This window comes from Pleurodeles waltl, chromosome 11, assembly GCF_031143425.1.
Source record: "Pleurodeles waltl isolate 20211129_DDA chromosome 11, aPleWal1.hap1.20221129, whole genome shotgun sequence".
In the NCBI taxonomy this organism is placed as follows: Eukaryota; Metazoa; Chordata; class Amphibia; order Caudata; family Salamandridae; genus Pleurodeles; species Pleurodeles waltl.
In genome coordinates, this window is record NC_090450.1 from 802,640,607 (window position 1) to 802,661,783 (window position 21,177).

General features: G+C 46.8%; 1 protein-coding gene across 1 annotated transcript in view; it reads right to left on the bottom strand.

The window, feature by feature from the left end:
* TPCN1 (two pore segment channel 1) overlaps positions 1 to 21,177 on the bottom strand; it is a 297,893-nt gene that overhangs the window by 150,548 nt on the left and 126,168 nt on the right. The window contains exon 10 of the mRNA XM_069214538.1: positions 9,817 to 9,916. Within this exon, the coding sequence (XP_069070639.1) occupies positions 9,817 to 9,916 (100 nt within the window). The remainder of the gene's footprint in view (positions 1 to 9,816; positions 9,917 to 21,177) is intronic.

Genomic DNA, 21,177 nt, shown 5'->3' on the forward strand with positions numbered 1-21,177 from the left:
TGGAGGCAGACAGTTCTAACCAAGGCTTTTCCCACTGCTGAAAGAGTCCTTGCATCATCTCCAAATGGAGGCACCACTTGTGATCAGCTAGGCATAGACAAGTGAGTTAATTTCCCCTGGCGTTCTGAGAACCTGCCAAGTGTTGAACCATCAGGGTTAATCCCTGCTGTTTCAGCCATGTCAAGAGACGCAAGGCCTCTTGACAATGGGTCCATGACTCTGCCCTGCTTGCTGCAGTACCACATGGCGGTGGTGTTGTCTGTGAACACATGCACTAACTTCCCCTTGACAGAGGGAAAAATTATTTCAATGCTAGTCGGATCACACAGAGCTCCGGCAGACTAATGTGGAGTCCGGATTCTGCCGGAGAGCAGAGTCCTCTGATCTCCACCTCTCCTGGATGGCCGCCCGATCCCAGAAGTGACGCATCTGTCACCACTGTCAGGTTGGGGAAGGGAGAGAAGTCTGCCTTTGACCTAATTGCAGTTCATAATCCATCACTGCAGGTCTCTTGCAGTTCCCTCGGAGATGTGGACCATCTCAGAGAGATTTCCCTGATGCTGTCCTCCCTGGAACTTCAAGTCTCACTGCAGAGCCTGCATATGCCATCTGGCATGATTTACCAGCAGGATGCCGGAGGCCATGAGGCACAGCAGCCTCAGAATCACTCACTGAAACCCAGGATAGAGGCCGAAACATCAGTATCATAACCTGAATATCCTGGACTCTCAGCTTGAGGGGATAAGCCTGAAACTGCACTGTGTCCAGAACAGCTACGATGAAAGGGAGCATCTGAGAGAGAGAGTCAGGTATCACTTCAGCATGTTTATAGTGAACCCCAGTGAATGGAGGAGATTCGACCTAGTCTGAAGATAGGAGACAACAGCCTGGGGCGAATCCACCTTCAACAGCCTGTCAACAAGGTAAGGGAAGACTGAAACCCCTAACCTGTAAAGATGAGCGGCGACCATCACCTTGATGAACACCCGAGGGGCACTGGTAAGACCAAATGGGAGCACGGTGAACTGATAGTGCTTTTGTCCTCCCATGAACCACAGGTAATGCCTGTAGGCAGGAAGGATGGGTATGTGAAAATATGCATCCTGTAAGTCCAACGCTACCAACCAGTCTTCTCGGTTAAGGGCAGACAAGACCTGAGCCAACATGAGCATCTTGAACTTACTCTTCTTGAGGTAGAAATTGTGTTGTATTCTCATATAGGTCGTCTTTATTCTTTCAGTGGACATACAGTCTGCATGTCCTTTGTTCTGGGCCCGTGCAACTAAAAATTCTAGAGAGCTTGGTGAGAAGGGAGAATCTACATCATTCCATACAAAACCAGTTTGTGACTGCAGCATATCTGCACTTTGTTTCTCTCCTTTGGGTGAGGATACCTGGGTGAAATTAACACAAAGTTAAGCTGTCAAGGCTTACTCTAATAGATAGCAGCTGGTTTAATATTCAGACACACAATGACACTGTAAATGGCATAGTAAACTAAATATATTGTATACAAAAGAAAAGGGCTGTGGTTCACAGGTAGTTAAGATGGGGCGTTTACAATTTGGATAAACATACAAGTCCAGAAGGTACTAGCACCTGCTGGAGCTGAGGTATGTTGATAAATAATTATATAGCATTTAAGGTATACATTTTCTATAGCTTGAGACCCTTACGATCAGTGTTATCCTATGTGGGGAAAGGAAAATGTTACCCGTTTGTTTGTATTGTAGGTATCCTCTCTGAAAAAGAACTGAGGATGCGAGGTAAACTTCAGGTACAGTGCGTGCTGGGACAGAGAAACTGTTGGTTCTTAAAGACAGTGACCTTTTTTTTTTTAGCTGTTTCACTCTATAACCTGACAATCTTCCCTTGCATTTTTCACTATTTCACTGCTGCAATGTGGTCTTACAACTTTTTTAAAAAAATGTTTAATTCTTCAAAAAATGCTGGTAAAGCTGTGTTTTCTATTCTATATATTGGAGCTGGCACCACAGTACTATTATATATATATGAATTTACACCTTTACTGGCGGTGGCCAGTGGGTATAGTTAGGGCCTGCTTTCCATAGGAAAAGTGGGTTTTCTTGTGATTTGTCGGGCAAAGGAAAAAAAAAGGGTGGTGGTCCCAAAACGCATTTTCCCCATGCATTTTCCCATAGTGATTTTCAACTACAGCCCAAATCGCTGGATGGAATTCCACCAAATTTGGCAGAAAGCTAGTTTTTGGTTCAGAAAGTGTGCTTTGTGTGATTTGGTGTAAATCACAGCCATACACAGCCCTGGAGACCACCACCTCCCCATGGCAGGCCTGTGCAAAAGAAAGGAGGAGGGGGCTGCATGGCCCCACTCCAGGAGTCATTAATGTCCCTGGGACAGCCACCCCACAGGGTTCTGCTTATATCCCGAAGTGCCCACCCTCGTAAGACAGTGGTTTGCTTTAGCTTGGCGGGAGCTGTGGCTCCCGCCACAAGAACAAGAATATGATCGCATCTCAACCAGATTAAGAAGCACTTTATGAGTGGCATGGGGTTTGGTGGTTATAGTGTGCAGGCTGCAGGGCGTGGCCACAGGCCAGTCCCTGTGGCCAACCCCTGCCACGCATGGCCAAAGGCTGTGCGTTGTGCGGGTTTGGGTGGTTATAGGGGGTTGCAAAGCACAGTCAAACGCTGCGCGGTGGTGGTTGCAATAACGTAAAGTAATTTAAATTACTTAATGTTAATAAAAAACATAGAAAGTCACTTAATAAAAACAAAGGTAACAGGGATATTATAGTTAGGTTCACATTTCAAACCTACAAAACCATAGAAATTCAGCAGTTAGAGTTATTGCAGGTAACTATAAGTTGTGCCCCAAGGTAACTAACACGTGCCCACACCAGGCACTGCTAATTACCCCATATATTACATTTGTCACGACATCTTTTATGGCATCATTGAAATTTTCACTGTAACATTTGCAATAAAATTATTGATGAGGAAACTGCATGGCAGGGGCACGACTTACAGTTACCTGAAATAACCAATGGAGCTTAATCTCAGGCAACAACCTAGAGTAAAGAAGGCAAACCTGAAGTACATTTGCTGTGGAATAATAGCACAGGGGAGAGAATAATCAAATAGTGAACTAAGAATACTGAGTTCCAAGGAGTCTGAATGTATGCCTCTTTCGGTGCTGATCGAATGACATTAAGACCTCAGGGAAGCAGTTTTGGGGTGGTCAAACTCGGAGCTCAACAGTCAAACTACAAACCAATAAGAGAATCCCATACCATTGCTCATCTTTTCAAGAAAGGAAATAATGTATTAGACAACAGAATGGAATACTAAACACCACTAATATCAGAAAACAACTTAGTGCTACTTGGTGCTATCTGGGTCAGTGCTGCAACCCTCTCTTCTCTACTTTCACCTCCCACTCCCTCTTTTTCCCAGGCTCGCTCTCTCCCAATTCAGGGTGGTTCTCCCACTTGTCTATGTAGCTAACTGCAGTAAAAACAGGCCTCGAAAAATCACAAAAATGTTGCTAGACCTGCAGGTCGAGTAACTTAAATAATCTACTTGACCTAACTGTAATGTACCCGACCCGTAAATGGGTCTGAAATTGTGTGATCCTAGGCAAACAGTTTACAGTCACCTTTTTCTTCATTCTAACATATGATTGCAGGTTCAAATATGTGAGCTCAGCATTTCTGCAGTACAAAAATAAACTCTTTTGTTTGATTAAGTAGACTAACGTTTGCTGCATGCATCACAAGAATCTATCCCACATATAGGGGACACATGACCCATGAGTTCTTTTAGTTTACTAACAGCATTGCCATCAGGGCAGGAGTGTTTCTCAGTTTGTTTAACCACTCAATTTTAATAAATATATTACAAAACAGGGATGTGGTAACATATTGTCACACAATACATTTCCAAGAAAGTTCCAAAATCATTTCCGCTAACTTGCAGCTTTACTGATAAAACTATATATTGTATTAACAATTTGTGAAAACTGGGTTTTAGAAAACATATCCTTTGCATATCACCGCGTAAAGTATTCAGATTTGGTTTGATCCTATTAAAACATTTTTTTTCATCACAGAGAAATATAAAAAATGGGCTTTCACAAGTAGTGAAATATATTTTGAAAGTTTTCACAGTAGACTTAGTCATTTAAATGTTGTGTTAGGAAAAACCCAACACCCCATTGCCTTTTATTTTACATTCTAGACAGCAGGTCACGCAATTCACCTTACAAAGTCCTGGAACTCTGCAGTCAAGGAAAATTAATTGCAAGACAAACTGACTTTTGACCTCTGCCTGTGAATACAGAGCAAATGTGACATAAGAACAAGATTGAAAGGCATCTTTTATTGTCCCTCCACTTTTTAACTAAACTGAACACCTGTTCTTTGTCAACTCGCCAGAAGGGGTGAAAAAGTCCTAAACAAATGTAGCTCGACCTGATCAAATAAGACTCGCCATAGCGAGTTGTGGAGTAGATTTTTTGAGCCCTGAACAAGATTATAATTCTGGTGCAGACAAGATCACCACCAAATACGATGAGTGCACAATCTCATCAAATTTCTTATCACTCGCTGGTGCAATTAATCCTCTCAGGCCAGCTTTGGCTTCCCAGGCCATCAAGCACGCCCACACACAAACTGGCTGAATGACTGGGTGTTGGCCAGCAGTTTGTAGCATCTCCAGCTTGAGGCTCAGGGGTCATGCATGGCTGATGCACCTCATGCAGAGTCATTTTGACAAGCAGGAACTGGAAGCGGTTGTCCTAATGTGGTGCAGTCCCGACCAGACCATCTGAGTGTCCTAGGCCTCCTGCTGCCATGCACAGTCTGATAATATAAGGCAATCAAAGAACAGTCTTCTATACTTGGCTGTCATCACCCCAAATGTAGCAGTAATCCGAGAAAGACCAAAGGCCATGCCTCATGTAAAGGTTTCCACACCCCTCACAACATAATCTGCAGTCCGACCTCTCACCTCTAATAGCGACCAAAAGGCTGTGTTCAGAAACACTAATCGGCTGCCCTTTCATAAGCAAAAGTTCCAATTGAATATCTAAAATAAACCTCATCTCCACTCCCCTCCCCTCACTTCACTTCAGTGTCTAGCGCTCCTCGTCCCTCCAGCTTCAGCAGTGTGATCACTGCACTTGCACTCTCAGGCAAGAAATATCCAAAATGGAACCTGCTGGCCTCCATTACTCTGGCTCACTCATACAAAACATGCATGTTTTACCCATGTTAAACCTATCAACATGCATGACACACACTTGTGATGTTAGTTCAAGGAGTGGCTAAGCAAATGGAACCAGAGCTTTACATGAGAGTCCCCCACTTCAGTAATTCAGATAACAATGGTCCCAATAAACTATAGATTATAAAAACACAGCACAATGTTACAACCACTCTATGTATTAAACCGGTGTCTTGGCACTTAGGCCCTCATTCTGACCTTGGCGGTCGGCGGAGAGGCGGCGGTCGGACCGCGAACAGACCGGCGGTCAAAAAAATGGCATTCTGACCGCGGCGGTCACCGCCGCGATCGACCGCCACTTCCCCACTCCGACAGCCACGGCGGTCATGACCGACGGGCTGAAGTCTGCGCACTCCGGCCCGGCGGTCGACCCAAGACCGCCAACGGTATCATGACCCTGCTTACCGCCGCGGTTTCTGGCGGTCGGGAACCGCCATGCGAACCATGGCGGTAGGCACTATCGGGGCCAGGGAATTCCTTCCCTGGCACTGATAGGGGTCTCCCCCACCCCCCACTGCCCCCCCGAGTCCTCCCCCCACACCCTCCACCCCCCTGCCACCCCCCAGAGGTGGTACGAACCCCCTCCCCACCCCCACCCCGACATGCACATACACGCACCCCGACATGCACACACCCCCAACATGCACATATACACACCCCCTACACACACACATACACAACGGGGACACATACCCGCACACATACATGCCGACATGCGCACCCGCCGAACTACACACATTGCCCATAGGCACAGCAGCACCCCCCGCCCGCATGCACGCACTCACACACCCCCTCTACACACTCACACGCACACCCCCATGCACGCACACATCACACAACACCCCCCCACCCCCTCCCCTCACGGACGATCAACTTACCTTGTGCGTTGGTCCTCCGGGAGGCGACAGGAGCCATGGGGAGGTGACCGCCAACAGAAGACCGCCAACAGAAGACCGCCACACAGATATGTGGGTCGTAATTCTGTGGGCGGTGTTCTGCTGGCGTGGCGGTGGAGGTTGACCAGTCTCCACTTTCCCGCCGACCGCCAGTGTGGCTGCTGGCGGTTTTCCGGCGGAACGCTCCCAGCGGTCGGAATGCGCACAGCGGCATACCGCCGCGGTCGGCGGTCTTCACCGCGGCGGTAACTCGGCGGTCTTGCGAAAAGACCGCCAAGGTCAGAATGACCCCCTTAGTCCCCTGTAAGTAAATGAAGACACATTTAGTGCATTCCTCTTTGTCACAGGACATGTACAGGGCCTACTCATGTCAGGGACAGGCCTTGGCCTCTGCACATGTGGTAGACCAGCATGACACCAGGGCTAAACGTAAGACGTCAGATACATGCAGTCAGGCATTCAAGGAAGGGTCATATTTCTGTACACCACGCAAGAGACAGTTCCCATCTGTACAGCTTGCATTTCAATAGACTGGATATGTACTCTACAGCTGGGCTCACCAGAACCGGAAATTTAAATAAATCCTGCATAATGGTTGCTCTCGCCTGCGTGAAAACAATGCTCATCTGTTTTCAGAGGCCAACTTGACAGTTTGTTTGATATTTGTGAGTGATTAAGCCCGCCTGCTGATGATACCATCAGATCAGGTGTAGGCCCAGCAGATTCTCTTCTTTCAAAGCGGAGAATATGCAAAGGTGAACCAGAGGTAGAATGATTTTGTTTGAGGTTCGCCTGTTTCTCTCTATGTCTTGCTCTTTTTCTATGTACTTGATCCAGATTTGGCCTGAGTTAACAACTAGATGGAGGAGCTCCTAATCAGCCGGCCGTCATGTTAGACAGCTTCTTCTGCTGGATAAACAGTATGACAAATCAGTGGGTTTGAGCCTGTGCAATGCTGTTTCCTACAAAGCAGTAAGACTCCAGGAAACACATCATGAAATTGAACAAGAGACCACCTAACTTCAGAAATATACAATCTATCCTCCCCTGCCCTCCAGAAAAAATTAAAAGACAGCTAGGTGGAGGGTTTGTATTTTATAAGGAAAGCTTGTTGGTTGGCCCTTGCTTCTCACTTGCGCCCCCACAGCAGAATACCTATTATTCCATCTAGCCAGTACCTCGTAATTCATCTACACTTTGAGGCGATGAGCAGCCAAACAGAGAAGATGCTTGACAAAAAAAGAGACATGGATTTTGGCAGTGGTAATTTCTCATGTAGACCAGGACAAGCCTTAAGCTCTAACAGGAGCCCTCTTACTGTATTCCTGTGTAGAAAGAGAGGAGGTATAGCTGTCCATAGCGAGGACAGGTGTAGACCCTTGATCCAATGGACAAAAAGCAAGTCACAGCTAAATAAACCCTGAGGACATCTGAAGAGACTGGGCCACACAAGAGACACCAAAACCATGCAGTCCAGTTGGCCAGAATGATTACAAGAAACAACTGCAAGACCAATGATAGAGAACCTGTAGAAATGCCTTACCGATGTCTACATAATCCTTGACTTAACAGCTAAAGGTCCAGGCCCTGACAGAGTGATGTCTTTATATCCTTAGGGTGCACATATATGTTTAGTCTTAACACTTAGGGGGTCATTCTGACCCTGACGGGTGGCGGAGGCCGCCCGCCAGAGTTCCCCCCTCCGAAAGACCGCGGAGGGTATTCTAAGTTTTTCCCTGGGCTGGCGGGCGGTCGCCAAAAGACCGCCCGCCAGCCCAGGGAAAAACTCCCTTCCCACGAGGATGCTGGCTCGTAATCGAGCCGGCGGAGTGGGAAGGTGCGACGGGTGCTGTTGCACCCGTCGCGTATTTCACTGTCTGCCAAGCAGACAGTGAAATACTCGTAGGGGCCCTCTTACGGGGGCCCCTGCAGTGCCCATGCCAGTGGCATGGGCACTGCAGGGGCCCCCAGGGGCCCCGCGACCCCCCCTACCGCCATCCGGTTCCAGGCGGGCGGACCGCCGGGAACTGGATGGCGGTAGGGGGGGTCGGAATCCCCTCGGCGGCGCAGCTAGCTGCGCCGCCTTGGAGGATTCAAAAGGGCGGCGGTACACTGGCGGGAGACCGCCAGTGTTGCCGGTCTGACCGCAGCTTTACTGCCGCGGTCAGAATGCCCTGCGGGGCACCGCCGGCCTGTCGGCGGTGCTCCCGCCGACCCTCGGGGTCAGAATGACCCCCTTAGTCTTGGGTCAGCATCTTTATTACTGCAACCAGTCGGCAAGAATTAGGAACAGTTTAAACAGTACACAAAGCACGTACTGTTCTAGAGATAGGCATTTAGGATTAAATAGGGCCACTGACCCCAACTATATGTTTCCAGTCCTTAATAGTCAAACCTGTGAGTCCAATGGGAGCCCCTTAGTATTATGGGTGCTCTTTCAAACGGGAATTCTTAATCACAATCACCCAGTTCCGATATATAGAACTCAGAGGTCTGGAACTTCCAAGGTATATTGCTATAGGTGTCTTCTCTATTCAGCATTCATCCCACTTGCAGAGACTCAAAACAGCCTGAGCACCTAAGTATCCTCTCTGCCAATCACTGTGCCACATTCTTGGGAAACCTCCAAAATACCAAATCCTGGTGCTCTCTTGAGTGGACACTGAGGCTTTTGGGAGAACACGCTTTTGCTCCACGAAGTAATTTTTTGAATTTGAGTGAAAAACCATTCCATTTTAGGTTGTGGCGTTTTGGACCTGCTGTTTTATTATCATACAGGTTCAAAGCTACTGAGTTGACAATCCTTGCACTTAGGAAGACCAATAAAGTAGGGCAGAGTACACCACTAACATAGCAAAACTCAAAGCATTTTATGTCTTGGGGTTCGCTCTGGCTAGCTGGTCTGTAGCAATCTATGGGGCTACAAAGTCTTCTTAGAACACCTTGTGGTAGTTATCCTGCGGGCTAACACTGGCAACAGGATTACTTATATACAAAAAAAAACTGTGTTCAAAAACTATAAAAGGAAACCAAATGAAGCCTATATGAACTATGTTCACAATGATTTGAAGAATCATGGAGTGTCCCATGCACCTACGTTATGGTTCTGTTCAAGTAAGAGGACTTACTACTAGTACCCTTCTGAAGCTTAGCTGATAGAAACGTGGCAAATTCTACTTGATCTATCAGCAGCCTTTGACATGCTTGATTAGTTTGTCCTGTTTCAATGCCATATTATGGAAAAGGAGCATTTCCCCTCAGTAGTTTAGCTCTTTCTGGACGATATTGTTCAAAGTATATGACCAGGATTTATTTGATCTGATTTTTCCAATTTCATTTTGTACACAAAACTATCCACTATCTTGTTTGATGTTTGTCTTGAGGGACTGCTTATTATTAATATTTTTGTGTTCTTCAACAATATTATATGTCAACCTAGACAAGTGATTATGGTGTGAAGACTTATCACAAGCAGTAGCATAACTGCGATGACCTCTGAAATCCACAGGGGCTGGGTAAAAGCTACAGTGTAGTACTTGCAGAGAGCAGTTTGAAATTTTCACCAGGTACAGCGTACAGTACTACACATTATCTTGCTGGAAGTACTTAATCTGTGGGGACGAGCAGCAGAAAAAATGGTTTAACATTAGACTCACCAGGTTCATGATGAAGTAAAGCTCTATGGAGAGATACACAATGAAGAATACACAAGACCAGGAGCTCCGAGAGTATGATGGCATCATTACATCCGGGAAGCTGCAGAAACACGATAGAGACCATCACATCAAAGGACGTTACCAACTAAAATGCTCTAAACCAGCCTCCCCAACAAAGTCTTTATGCTTCCCTCGATCAGTATCTAATCACCAACAACATACAGTAACACACCTATTTCATAAAAGTCACAACCTTCGATGGTACACAATTTATTTCAAGTTTAGTGCCACATTTCCCAATAAACAACCCATCTCAAATAGGTGTCACAATCATCCACACACTAGCATCATATATGTGAGAACAGTCTACAGTGAGGGATATCTCCCCTTAATCAACATAATCATCAGCACTCCACAATCAGAGAACTGCATCTTGTTACCTGAGCTGAAGTAGTAAAACGGCTAAAAAAAAAGATCAAAGAGTACTGGGGCCAGGCCCCATGTTAAAGAAACCAGTGAACAAGAAAGAGTATGGTTTGTGCTTTAGCTACAACGAATTAGTAAAAGAATGCACATGCACGAGGAAGGGAGCATGATAAGTATGACACACACATGCATGTGTAGTACCAGCATGTGAAACTCAAAATTAACTAAAATAAACATTTTATGATCTCTTAACTATGTGGAAGGCACCCACAAATGGCCCAAAAGTAAGGGTACCCGTGTTACCATAATTCTAAAAAAAAACACCCATCACCCTATACCAGACCCACAATCATTTTTACCCTGCAAACATTGTAACACAATTATTGGCACGCCACTTATGTCATCGACACTACAATCATCTATATGTGACCTGTTTCTTATCACAATTATCAGCTTGCCATCCTGCTCATATTAATTACCATAATAATCAGAACACAAATATGATTCACTGCAATCAGGACACCCCAGACTCATTAGCACAGTAACCATTTCATCTGCCACTGTGTTTCTCAGCATGTGATCTACCGCCACATTCCACAGCACACAGCCATATCATGCAGGCCTTCTCATTTTTCTCTAATGCTCAAAAGCATGTCCATTTTTCGATGATATGTAACATAGAAAATGATTAATAAGAAGGAAATGTTAAACTAGCTTTCAGTCTGAAAATGTTAGTAACTCATTTTGTGATTTTCATATCAAAGTGTCAATGATTCATTTTGCAATGACCAGTGGTGGGTGCTCTTGCTTCCGTGAGCAGCAGTCACTATGTGATTACGTGGGCTCATTCTAGAGGTGCATGCAGCAGAGGACCCATTGTGTAATGGGAAGAATAGGAAGCCATGGGCTCACTGTGCAGCTATCAGTGAGTGATCAAAGTGTTTGATATGAATACAGTTACTTACCTTCAGTAATGCTCATTCTTGTAGATGCTATCTAGCCATAGATTCCTTACCTTCTGAATATTCCTCAGGTATCAGACTGTATCTGGAACCGTTTGAGTAGTACCTATGTGCGGCAGTAGATGATGCTGTTCCGCTCCAGAAATTACAAGAGGAGCCTATTTAGGTGCCAATCCGGGACGATGATGGCACTTGCTTTCAAAACTGTCCATGCCCCTAGACGCAGAGCTCCAGAAGCAAATTGGTGTCACAAGTGTGCAGATTCCTAGACTTAGATTCTTATTAAAGGATGGAGGCCACTCACAGAACCGGGAGTAAGGAATGGAAAGTTGTTGCGGAATCTGTGGCTATATAGAATCCATACCAGAAAGAGTGTTACCAAAGGTAAGTAACTTATTTCTTACAGATTCTTCCAGCAGCAGACTCTTCACATTTTGCATCAATAGCAGTACACATTTATAGGTGTGTCTGTTGGTGTACTCAAACCAGAAAGTCCTGAAAAACCGAGCAGTCAAACTGTCCCTGTTGGCAGACTGGACTGCTAGACAACCATGCCTTGTGAATGTGTTGGGGAACACCCATATCACCGACTGACAGATGTCAGGGCACTCTGTGTGCTAACAAGGTGGAAGCAGCTTTGGCCCCAGTAGAATGAGCACACAGTCCTTCCAGAGGCTGATTATTAGGCAATGTGTAGCAGATTTTAATGTAGCACAGCCTTGGTGTTTTTCCAATGAACCCCCACAAAAGAGCAGCTCGTCTATCTGGTGTTCCTTGGTATGAAAAATGTAGACGCTAAGGGCTTCCTTGGGGTCCAAGCGATAGAATCTCTCCTCCTCCGAGTGTGGCACAGGGTACAACATCGTCAAGGTGATGTTTCGATTGACGTGGAATGGCATCATAACCTTAGGTAACAAAGATGCCCGTGTCTGGAAAACCAGTTTGTCTGTGTAGGAAGTTGGCTCTGTATGCACTATTTCAAAGTAAGGAATAGTATGCACAGAGTCCAAGGGTTCCCCTTAGAGGTAAGATAGTGGCAAAAAGAGATAATACTAATGCTCTATTTTGTGGTAGTGTGGTCGAGCAGTAGGCTTATCAAAGGAGTAGTGTTAACCATTTGTTGTACATACACACAGGCAATAAATGAGGAACACACACTCAGAGACAATTCCAGGCCAATAGGTTTTGTTATAGAAAAATATCTTTTCTTAGTTTATTTTAAGAACCACAGGTTCAAATTCTGCATGTAATATCTCACTTGAAAGGTATTGCAGGTAAGTACTTTAGGAACTTTGAATAATCACAATAGCATATATACTTTTTACATAAAACACATTTAGCTGTTTTAAAAGTGGACACTTAGTGCAATTTTCACACTTCCTGTGGGAGGTAAAGTAATGTTAGTTCTTGCAGGTAAGTAAACCACCTACGGGGTTAAATTGGGGTCCAAGGTAGCCCACCGTTGGGGGTTCAGAGCAACCCCAAAGTTACCACACCAGCAGCTCAGGGCCGGTCAGGTGCAGAGTTCAAAGTGGTGCACAAAACGCATAGGCTTCAATGGAGAGAAGGGGGTGCCCCGGTTCCAGTCTGCCAGCAGGTAAGTACCCGTGTCTTCGGAGGGCCGACCAGGGGGGTTTTGTAGGGCACCGGGGGGGACACAAGCTCACACAAAAAGTGCACCCTCAGCGGCACTGGGGCGGCCGGGTGCAGTGTGCAAACATGCGTCGGGTTTTCAATAGGTTTCAATGGAAGACCAAGGGGTCTCTTCAGCGATGCAGGCAGGCAAGAGGGGGGCTCCTCGGGGTAGCCACCACCTGGGCAAGGGAGAGGGCCTCCTGGGGGTCACTCCTGCACTGGAGTTCCGATCCTTCAGGTGCTGGGGGCTGCGGGTGCAGGGTCATTTCCAGCTGTCGGGATTTTAGAGTCAGGCAGTCGCGGTCAGGGGGAGCCTGGGGATTCCCTCTGCAGGCGTCGCTGTGGGGGCTCAGGGGGGACAATGAAAATGTCACTTACCCAGTGTACATCTGTTCGTGGCATCAGTCGCTGTAGATTCGCATGTTTTGCATAGCTCGCCATCTGGTGTTGGGTCGGAGTGTTACAAGTTGTTTTTCTTCGAAGAAGTCTTTCGAGTCACGGGACCGAGTGACTCCTCCTTTTGTCTCCATTGCGCATGGGCGTCGACTCCATCTTCGATTGTTTTTCCCCGCAGAGGGTGAGGTAGGAGTTGTATTGTAGTAATAGTGGCCATGCAATGGAGTGACTAAGTATGTACCTATTTAAGGTTAAAATAATATATATACAAATAGTTGAAGGTACCTTCCGAACTGCTACAGGCTCCCGGGTAGGCGGGTGGGCACATGCGAATCTACAGCGACTGATGCCACGAACAGATGTACACTGGGTAAGTGACATTTTCAGTTCGATGGCATCTGTCGCTGTAGATACGCATGTTTTGCATAGACTAGTAAGCAGTTATCTCCCCAAAGCGGTGGCTCAGCCTGTAGGAGTGGGAGTAGTCTGAAACAATGTTCTTAATACGGCTTGACCTACTGTGGCTTGTTGTGCGGATAACACGTCTACACAGTAGTGCTTGGTGAATGTGTGAGGCGTAGACCATGTGGCTGCCTTACATATTTCTTGCATTGGGATGTTTCCTAGAAAGGCCATGGTAGCACCTTTCTTTCTGGTTGAGTGTGCCCTTGGTGTAATGGGCAGTTGTCGTTTAGCTTTAAGGTAGCAGATTTGGATGCATTTAACTATCCATCTGGCTATACCTTGTTTTGATATTGCGTTTCCTGCATGAGGTTTGTGGAATGCAATAAATAGCTGTTTAGTTTTCCTGATGCTCTTTGTTCTGTCAATGTAATACATTAATGCTCTTTTGACATCTAAAGTATGTAGTGCCCTCTCAGCTACGGAATCTGGCTGTGGGAAGAACACTGGAAGTTCCACTGTTTGATTTAGATGGAACGGTGAAATAACTTTTGGTAGAAATTTAGGATTAGTCCTTAGGACGACCTTATTTTTGTGTAGTTGTATAAAAGGTTCTTGTATTGTAAACGCCTGAATCTCGCTTACTCTTCTTAGAGAGGTAATGGCGATGAGAAATGCAACCTTCCATGTTAGGAACTGTATTTCGCAGGAGTGCATGGGTTCAAAAGGTGGACCCATAAGTCTAGTTAAGACAACATTTAGGTTCCATGAAGGAACAGGTGGTGTTCTTGGTGGAATAATTCTTTTAAGGCCCTCCATGAATGCTTTAATGACTGGTATCCTATATAGGGAAGTTGAATAGGTAGGCTGCAGGTATGCAGATATTGCTGCAAGGTGTATTTTAATGGAAGAGAAAGCTAGGTTAGATTTTTGTAAGTGAAGCAAGTAACCCACTACATGTTTTGGGGTTGCGTGTAATGGTTGGATTTGATTAATATGGCAGTAGCAAACAAACCTCTTCCATTTACTGGCATAGCAGTGCCTGGTGGATGGCCTTCTGGCTTGCTTTATGACTTCCATACATTCTTGGGTAAGTTGTAAGTGTCCGAATTCTAGGATTTCAGGAGCCAGATTGCTAGATTCAGCGATGCTGGATCTGGGTGTCTGATCTTTTGGTTGTGTTGTGTTAACAGATCCGGCCTGTTGGGCAGTTTGATGTGGGGTACTACTGATAGGTCTAGCAGCGTTGTGTACCAGGGTTGCCTTGCCCAAGTTGGTGCTATTAATATGAGTTTGAGTTTGTTTTGACTGAGTTTGTTTACCAGATAAGGAAGGAGAGGGAGAGGAGGAAAAGCGTAGGCAAATATCCCTGACCAGTTCATCCATAGGGCATTGCCGTGGGACTGCCTGTGTGGGTATCTGGATGCGAAGTTTTGGCATTTTGCGTTCTCTTTTGTCGCAAACAAGTCTATTTGAGGTGTTCCCCAGAGCGTGAAGTAAGTGTTCAGAATTTGGGGGTGAATTTCCCATTCGTGGACCTGTTGGTGATCTCGACAGAGATTGTCTGCGAGTTGATTCTGAATCCCTGGGATAAATTGTGCTATTAGGCGAATTTTGTTGTGAATTGCCCAACGCCATATCTTTTGTGCCAGCAGGCTCAATTGCGTTGAGTGCGTTCCCCCTTGTTTGTTTAGATAATACATTGTTGTCATGTTGTCTGTTTTGACGAGAATGTATTTGTGAACTATTATTGGTTGAAAAGCCTTTAGTGCTTGAAAAACTGCTAGCAGTTCTAGGTGATTTATATGCAGTTTTGTTTGATGTACGTTCCATTGTCCTTGTATGCTGTGTTGATCGAGGTGTGCTCCCCACCCTGTCATGGAAGCATCTGTTGTTATTACGTATTGTGGCACTGGGTCTTGGAAAGGCCGCCCTTTGTTTAAATTTATATTGTTCCACCATAGAAGCGAGAGGTAAGTTTGGCGGTCTATTAACACCAGATCTGTAAGGTGACCCTGTGCTTGTGACCACTGTGATGCTAGGCACTGTTGTAAGGGCCTCATGTGCAGTCTTGCGTTTGGGACAATGGCTATGCATGAAGACATCATCCCTAGGAGTTGTAATATCATCTTTGCTTGTATTTTTTGTATTGGATACATGCGTTGTATGATGTTGTTGAAATTTTGAATTCTTTGTGGACTTGGAGTGGCTACTCCTATTGTTGTGTTTATTATGGCTCCTAGGTATTGTTGTACCTTGCGCGGCAGAATGTTGGATTTTGCGAAGTTGACTGTGAACCTTAGTTTGTAGAGGGTTTGTATGATTTGATTTGTGTGGTGTGAGCACGTTATTAACGAATGGGTCTTGGTTAGCCAGTCGTCTAGATACGGGAATACATGTATTTGCTGCCTTCTGATGTGTGCAGCGACTACTGCTAGACATTTGGTAAAGACTCTTGGTGCGGTTGTTAAACCGAAAGGCAGTACCTTGAATTGGTAGTGTATTCCTTTGAATACAAACCTTAGGTATTTCCTGTGCGATGGATGTATTGGTATATGGAAATACGCGTCTTTGAGGTCTAATGTTGTCATGTAGTCGTGTAGTTTCAGCAATGGTAACACTTCTTGTAGTGTGACCATGTGAAAGTGGTCTGATTTGATGTATGTGTTTAGTATTCTTAGGTCTAGGATTGGTCTTAGCGTTTTGTCCTTCTTTGGTATTAAGAAGTACAGTGAATAAACTCCTGTGTTTATTTGTGTGTTTGGTACTAACTCGATTGCGTTCTTTTGCAATAGTGCTTGAACTTCTATCTCCAGGAGCTCGGAATGATGTTTTGATAAATTTTGTGCTCTTGGTGGTATGTTTGGAGGGAATTGTAGAAATTCTATGCAATAACCATTTTGGATAATTGCTAGAACCCAAGTGTCTGTAGTGATTTCCTCCCATGCTTTGTAATAATGACCTATTCTTCCCCCCACTGGTGTTGTGTGGAGGGGGTGAGTGACATGTGAGTCACTGCTTAGTTGTAGGGGTTTTGGGGCTTTGAAATTTTCCCCTATTCCTAGGGAATTGCCCTCCTCTATATTGGCCCCGAAAGCCTTCCCTGTACTGTCCCTGGTAACTGGATGGTGTTGCCTGTGAGGTGCTGGCTTGTGTGGCCTGACCCCGAAACCCCCCTCTAAAGGGTGTTTTGCGGAAGGTGCTGTAATTTCCTCTGCTCTGCGGGGAGTAGAGTGCGCCCATGGCTTTAGCAGTGTCCGTGTCCTTTTTAAGTTTCTCAATCGCCGTGTCCACTTCTGGACCGAACAGTTCTTTTTCGTTGAATGGCATATTGAGAACTGCCTGCTGAATCTCTGGTTTAAACCCAGACCTTCGTAGCCATGCATGCCTTCTGATGGTCACAGATGTATTTATTGTTCTTGCAGCTGTGTCTGCTGCGTCCATGGAGGAGCGTATCTGGTTGTTTGAAATGTTCTGTCCTTCCTCAACCACTTGCTTTGCCCTCTTTTGTAGGTCTTTGGGTAGATGTTCAATGAGATGTTGCATCTCATCCCAATGGGCTCTGTCATAGCGCGCAAGTAGTGCCTGTGAGTTAGCGATGCGCCACTGGTTTGCAGCTTGTGCTGCGACTCTCTTTCCAGCTGCATCGAACTTGCGGCTTTCCTTATCTGGGGGTGGTGCATCCCCAGATGTGTGGGAGTTGGCCCTTTTCCTAGCTGCTCCTACAACGACAGAATCTGGTGGCAGCTGTGAAGTTATGAAAATAGGGTCTGTAGGAGGCGCTTTATACTTTTTTTCCACCCTTGGTGTGATTGCCCTACTTTTGACCGGCTCCTTAAAGATGTCTTTTGCGTGCCGAAGCATACCAGGGAGCATAGGCAGGCTTTGGTGGGAGCTGTGGGTGGCGGAGAGGGTGTTGAATAGAAAGTCATCCTCGACTTGTTCTGAGTGGAGGCTTACATTGTGGAATTGTGCTGCTCTAGCCACCACCTGAGAATATGCAGTACTGTCTTCTGGTGGTGATGGCTTTGTAGGGTATGCCTCCGGACTGTTATCTGACACAGGGGCGTCGTACAAGTCCCATGCGTCCTGATCCTGGTCACCTTGGCTCATGGTGGTGTGAGCCGGGGAATGTGATGGAGTTTGTGCTGGTGAGACGTGAATTATAGGTGGAGGAGAGGGTGGCGGAGTAACCTTTTTCACCATTTTTGTTGTGGTGTTTGGTCAGTTTGAAATTCCAGTCTTCTCTTTCTCCTAATAGGGGGAAGGGTGCTTATCTTTCCTGTCCCCTGCTGTATAAAAATATGTTTCTGCGTATGGTCTACATCGGTGGATTGCAGGTCTTCCTCAAACCTATGCTTTCGCATTTGGGAGGTCATTGATTGCTCTTCTGTATAAGAGCCTGAAACTGGGTCGGTTGCAGGCTGTTTTGGCACCGAAACCCTGTCTGCATCTTTTTTCGGCTCCGAGGTGACTTTTTTCTTTTTCGGAGTCGAAACATCTCGGCGTCGATCTTCGTCGGTGCCGCTGTCTCGGCGTCGAGCCGTGTCTACACCGCTATCTCGGTGTCGATGTATGTCTCCAGCACTTTCTCGGTCCCGAGAAGGCTGCGTGCCGGTGTCTCGACCGGAGTCGGCCGGTCTCGGCACTCTTTGGGCCTTTTTCGGTGCCGACGGTCGGTCACCGAATTTATGGGTGGAGCCATGGCCTGGTGGCAGTGGCGTCCCCTGGGCCTTGACAAACTTCTTATGAGTGGTTTTCGACGTCTTACTCACGGTTCGTGGATCGTCGAATTCCTCGGAGTCCGATTCGTGTATCGAAAAGGTTTCTTCCTCTTCCTGTACCTCGAACTCTCGGTGGGCTGTCGGCGTGGACGCCATTTGAAGTCTTCTGGCTCGACGGTCTCGGAGTGTTTTTCGGGACCGGAACGCACGACAGGCCTCGCAAGTGTCTTCACTGTGCTCAGGTGACAGGCACAGGTTACAGACCAAGTGTTGGTCTGTATAGGGGTATTTTTTGTGGCATTTGGGACAGAAACGTTCCATCGGCGTTCTTCTACACGCGGTCGGGCCGAGCAGGCCCCGACGGGGGATCGAAAACTACCCCGAAGGGCTCCGGAACTCTTCGATCTTCGATGTGGTTTTGATTCCAACTACGCCGATCCCGAACGCAACAATACCGACGAAAATCTTCAGAAATTTAGCTGTCTTTCCGTTCCGAAACTCGGAGCGACAGGAACACGTCCGAACCCGATGGCGGAAAAAAAACAATCGAAGATGGAGTCGACGCCCATGCGCAATGGAGGCAAAAGGAGGAGTCACTCGGTCCCGTGACTCGAAAGACTTCTTCGAAGAAAAACAACTTGTAACACTCCGACCCAACACCAGATGGCGAGCTATGCAAAACATGCGTATCTACAGCGACAGATGCCATCGAACCTTTGGTTACTCACAGTCTCGGAGTCGCCGGAGGGTCCTCCCTGAGGTGTTGTTTCTCCACCAGTCGGGGTCGCCGGGTGCAGTGTTGCAAGCCTCACGCTTCTTGCGGGGATTGCAGGGGTCTTTAAATCTGCTCCTCTGGATACAAAGTTGCAGTCTTTGTTGAACAGGGCCGCTGTTCTCGGGAGTTTCTTGGTCTCTTGGAAGCAGGGCAGTCCTCTGAGGATTCAGAGGTCGATGGTCCTGGAGAAAGCGTCGCTGGAGCAGGTTTCTTTAGAAGGCAGGAGACAGGCCGGTAGGACTGGGGCCAAAGCAGTTGGTGTCTTCTTTCTTCTTCTGCAGGGGTTTTCAGCTCAGCAGTCTTCTTCTTCGGTAAGTTGCAGGAATCTAAATTCTTAGGTTCAGGGGAGCCCTTAAATACTAAATTTAAGGGCGTGTTTAGGTCTGGGGGGTTAGTAGCCAATGGCTACTAGCCCTGAGGGTGGGTACACCCTCTTTGTGCCTCCTCCCAAGGGGAGGGGGTCACATTCCTATCCCTATTGGGGGAATCCTCCATCTGCAAGATGGAGGATTTCTAAAAGTCAGAGTCACTTCAGCTCAGGACACCTTAGGGGCTGTCCTGACTGGCCAGTGACTCCTCCTTGTTATTCTCATTATCTCCTCCGGCCTTGCTGCCAAAAGTGGGGCCGTGGCCGGAGGGGGCGGGCAACTCCACTAGCTGGAGTGCCCTGCGGTGCTGGAACAAAGGGGGTAAGCCTTTGAGGCTCACCGCCAGGTGTTACAGCTCCTGCCTGGGGGAGGTGATAGCATCTCCACCCAGTGCAGGCTTTGTTACAGGCCACAGAGTGACAAAGGCACTCTCCCCATGTGGCCAGCACCATGTCTCGAGTGTGGCAGGCTGCTAGAACCAGTCAGCCTACACGGGTAGTTGGATTAGGTTTCAGGGGGCACCTCTAAGGTGCCCTCTGGGGTGTATTTTACAATAAAATGTACACTGGCATCAGTGTGCATTTATTGTGCTGAGAAGTTTGATACCAAACTTCCCAGTTTTCAGTGTAGCCATTATGGTGCTGTGGAGTTCGTGTTTGACAGACTCCCAGACCATATACTCTTATGGCTACCCTGCACTTACAATGTCTAAGGTTTGGCTTAGACGCTGTAGGGGCACAGTGCTCATGCGGATCAGGAAGCTGAGAGTGAGCTTCCTGATCCTCATCTGTTACCATTAACAGATTCACATCAGCCCTGTCATGGAAGAGCTTAAGGCGGTTCACATGGATCACCCTCTTGGGGCTCCTGCTTGTGCCCAGGTCCACCAGGTAGGCTCCAGAACCCAGACTTTCTGCCCTGGTTGAAATTCAACCAGTGCAGCCTTTTGGTCATACCAAAACTTCTGGAGCTGTTGGCTGGCCTCAAGGTTTTTACTTGCCTTTTCCATGTACTCTGCCATCCTTGAGCAAAGGCCAAGTACATAGTCCACTATGTCTTGTTTAGGCTCATGAAGAGGTCTCTCCCAGCCTTCTTTCACAAGAGCTAGTGGTCCCCTTACAGGGTGGCCAAACAGAAGTTCAAAGGGTGAGAATCCTACTCCCTTCTGAGGCACCTCTCTGTAAGCGAAGAGCAGACATGGCAGGAGGACATCCCAACTCCTTTTGAGTTTTTCTGGGAGCCCCATGATCATGCCCTTTAATGTCTTGTTGAATCTCTCAACAAGGCAATTAGTTTGTGGATGATAGGATGTAGTGAATTTATAAGTCACTCCACACTCATTCCACATGTGTTTCAGGTATGCTGACATGAAGTTGGTACCTCTGTCAGACACCACCTCCTTAGGGAAGCCCACTCTGGTAAAGATACCAATGAGGGCCTTGGCTACTGCAGGGGCAGTAGTCGACCTAAGGGGAATAGCTTCAGGATACCTAGTAGCATGATCCACTACTACTAGGATGTACATATTTCCTGAGGCTGTGGGAGGTTCAAGGGGACCCACTATGTCCACACCCACTCTTTCAAAGGGGACCCCCACCACTGGAAGTGGAATGAGGGGGGCCTTTGGATGTCCACCTGTCTTACCACTGGCTTGACAGGTGGTACAGGAGACA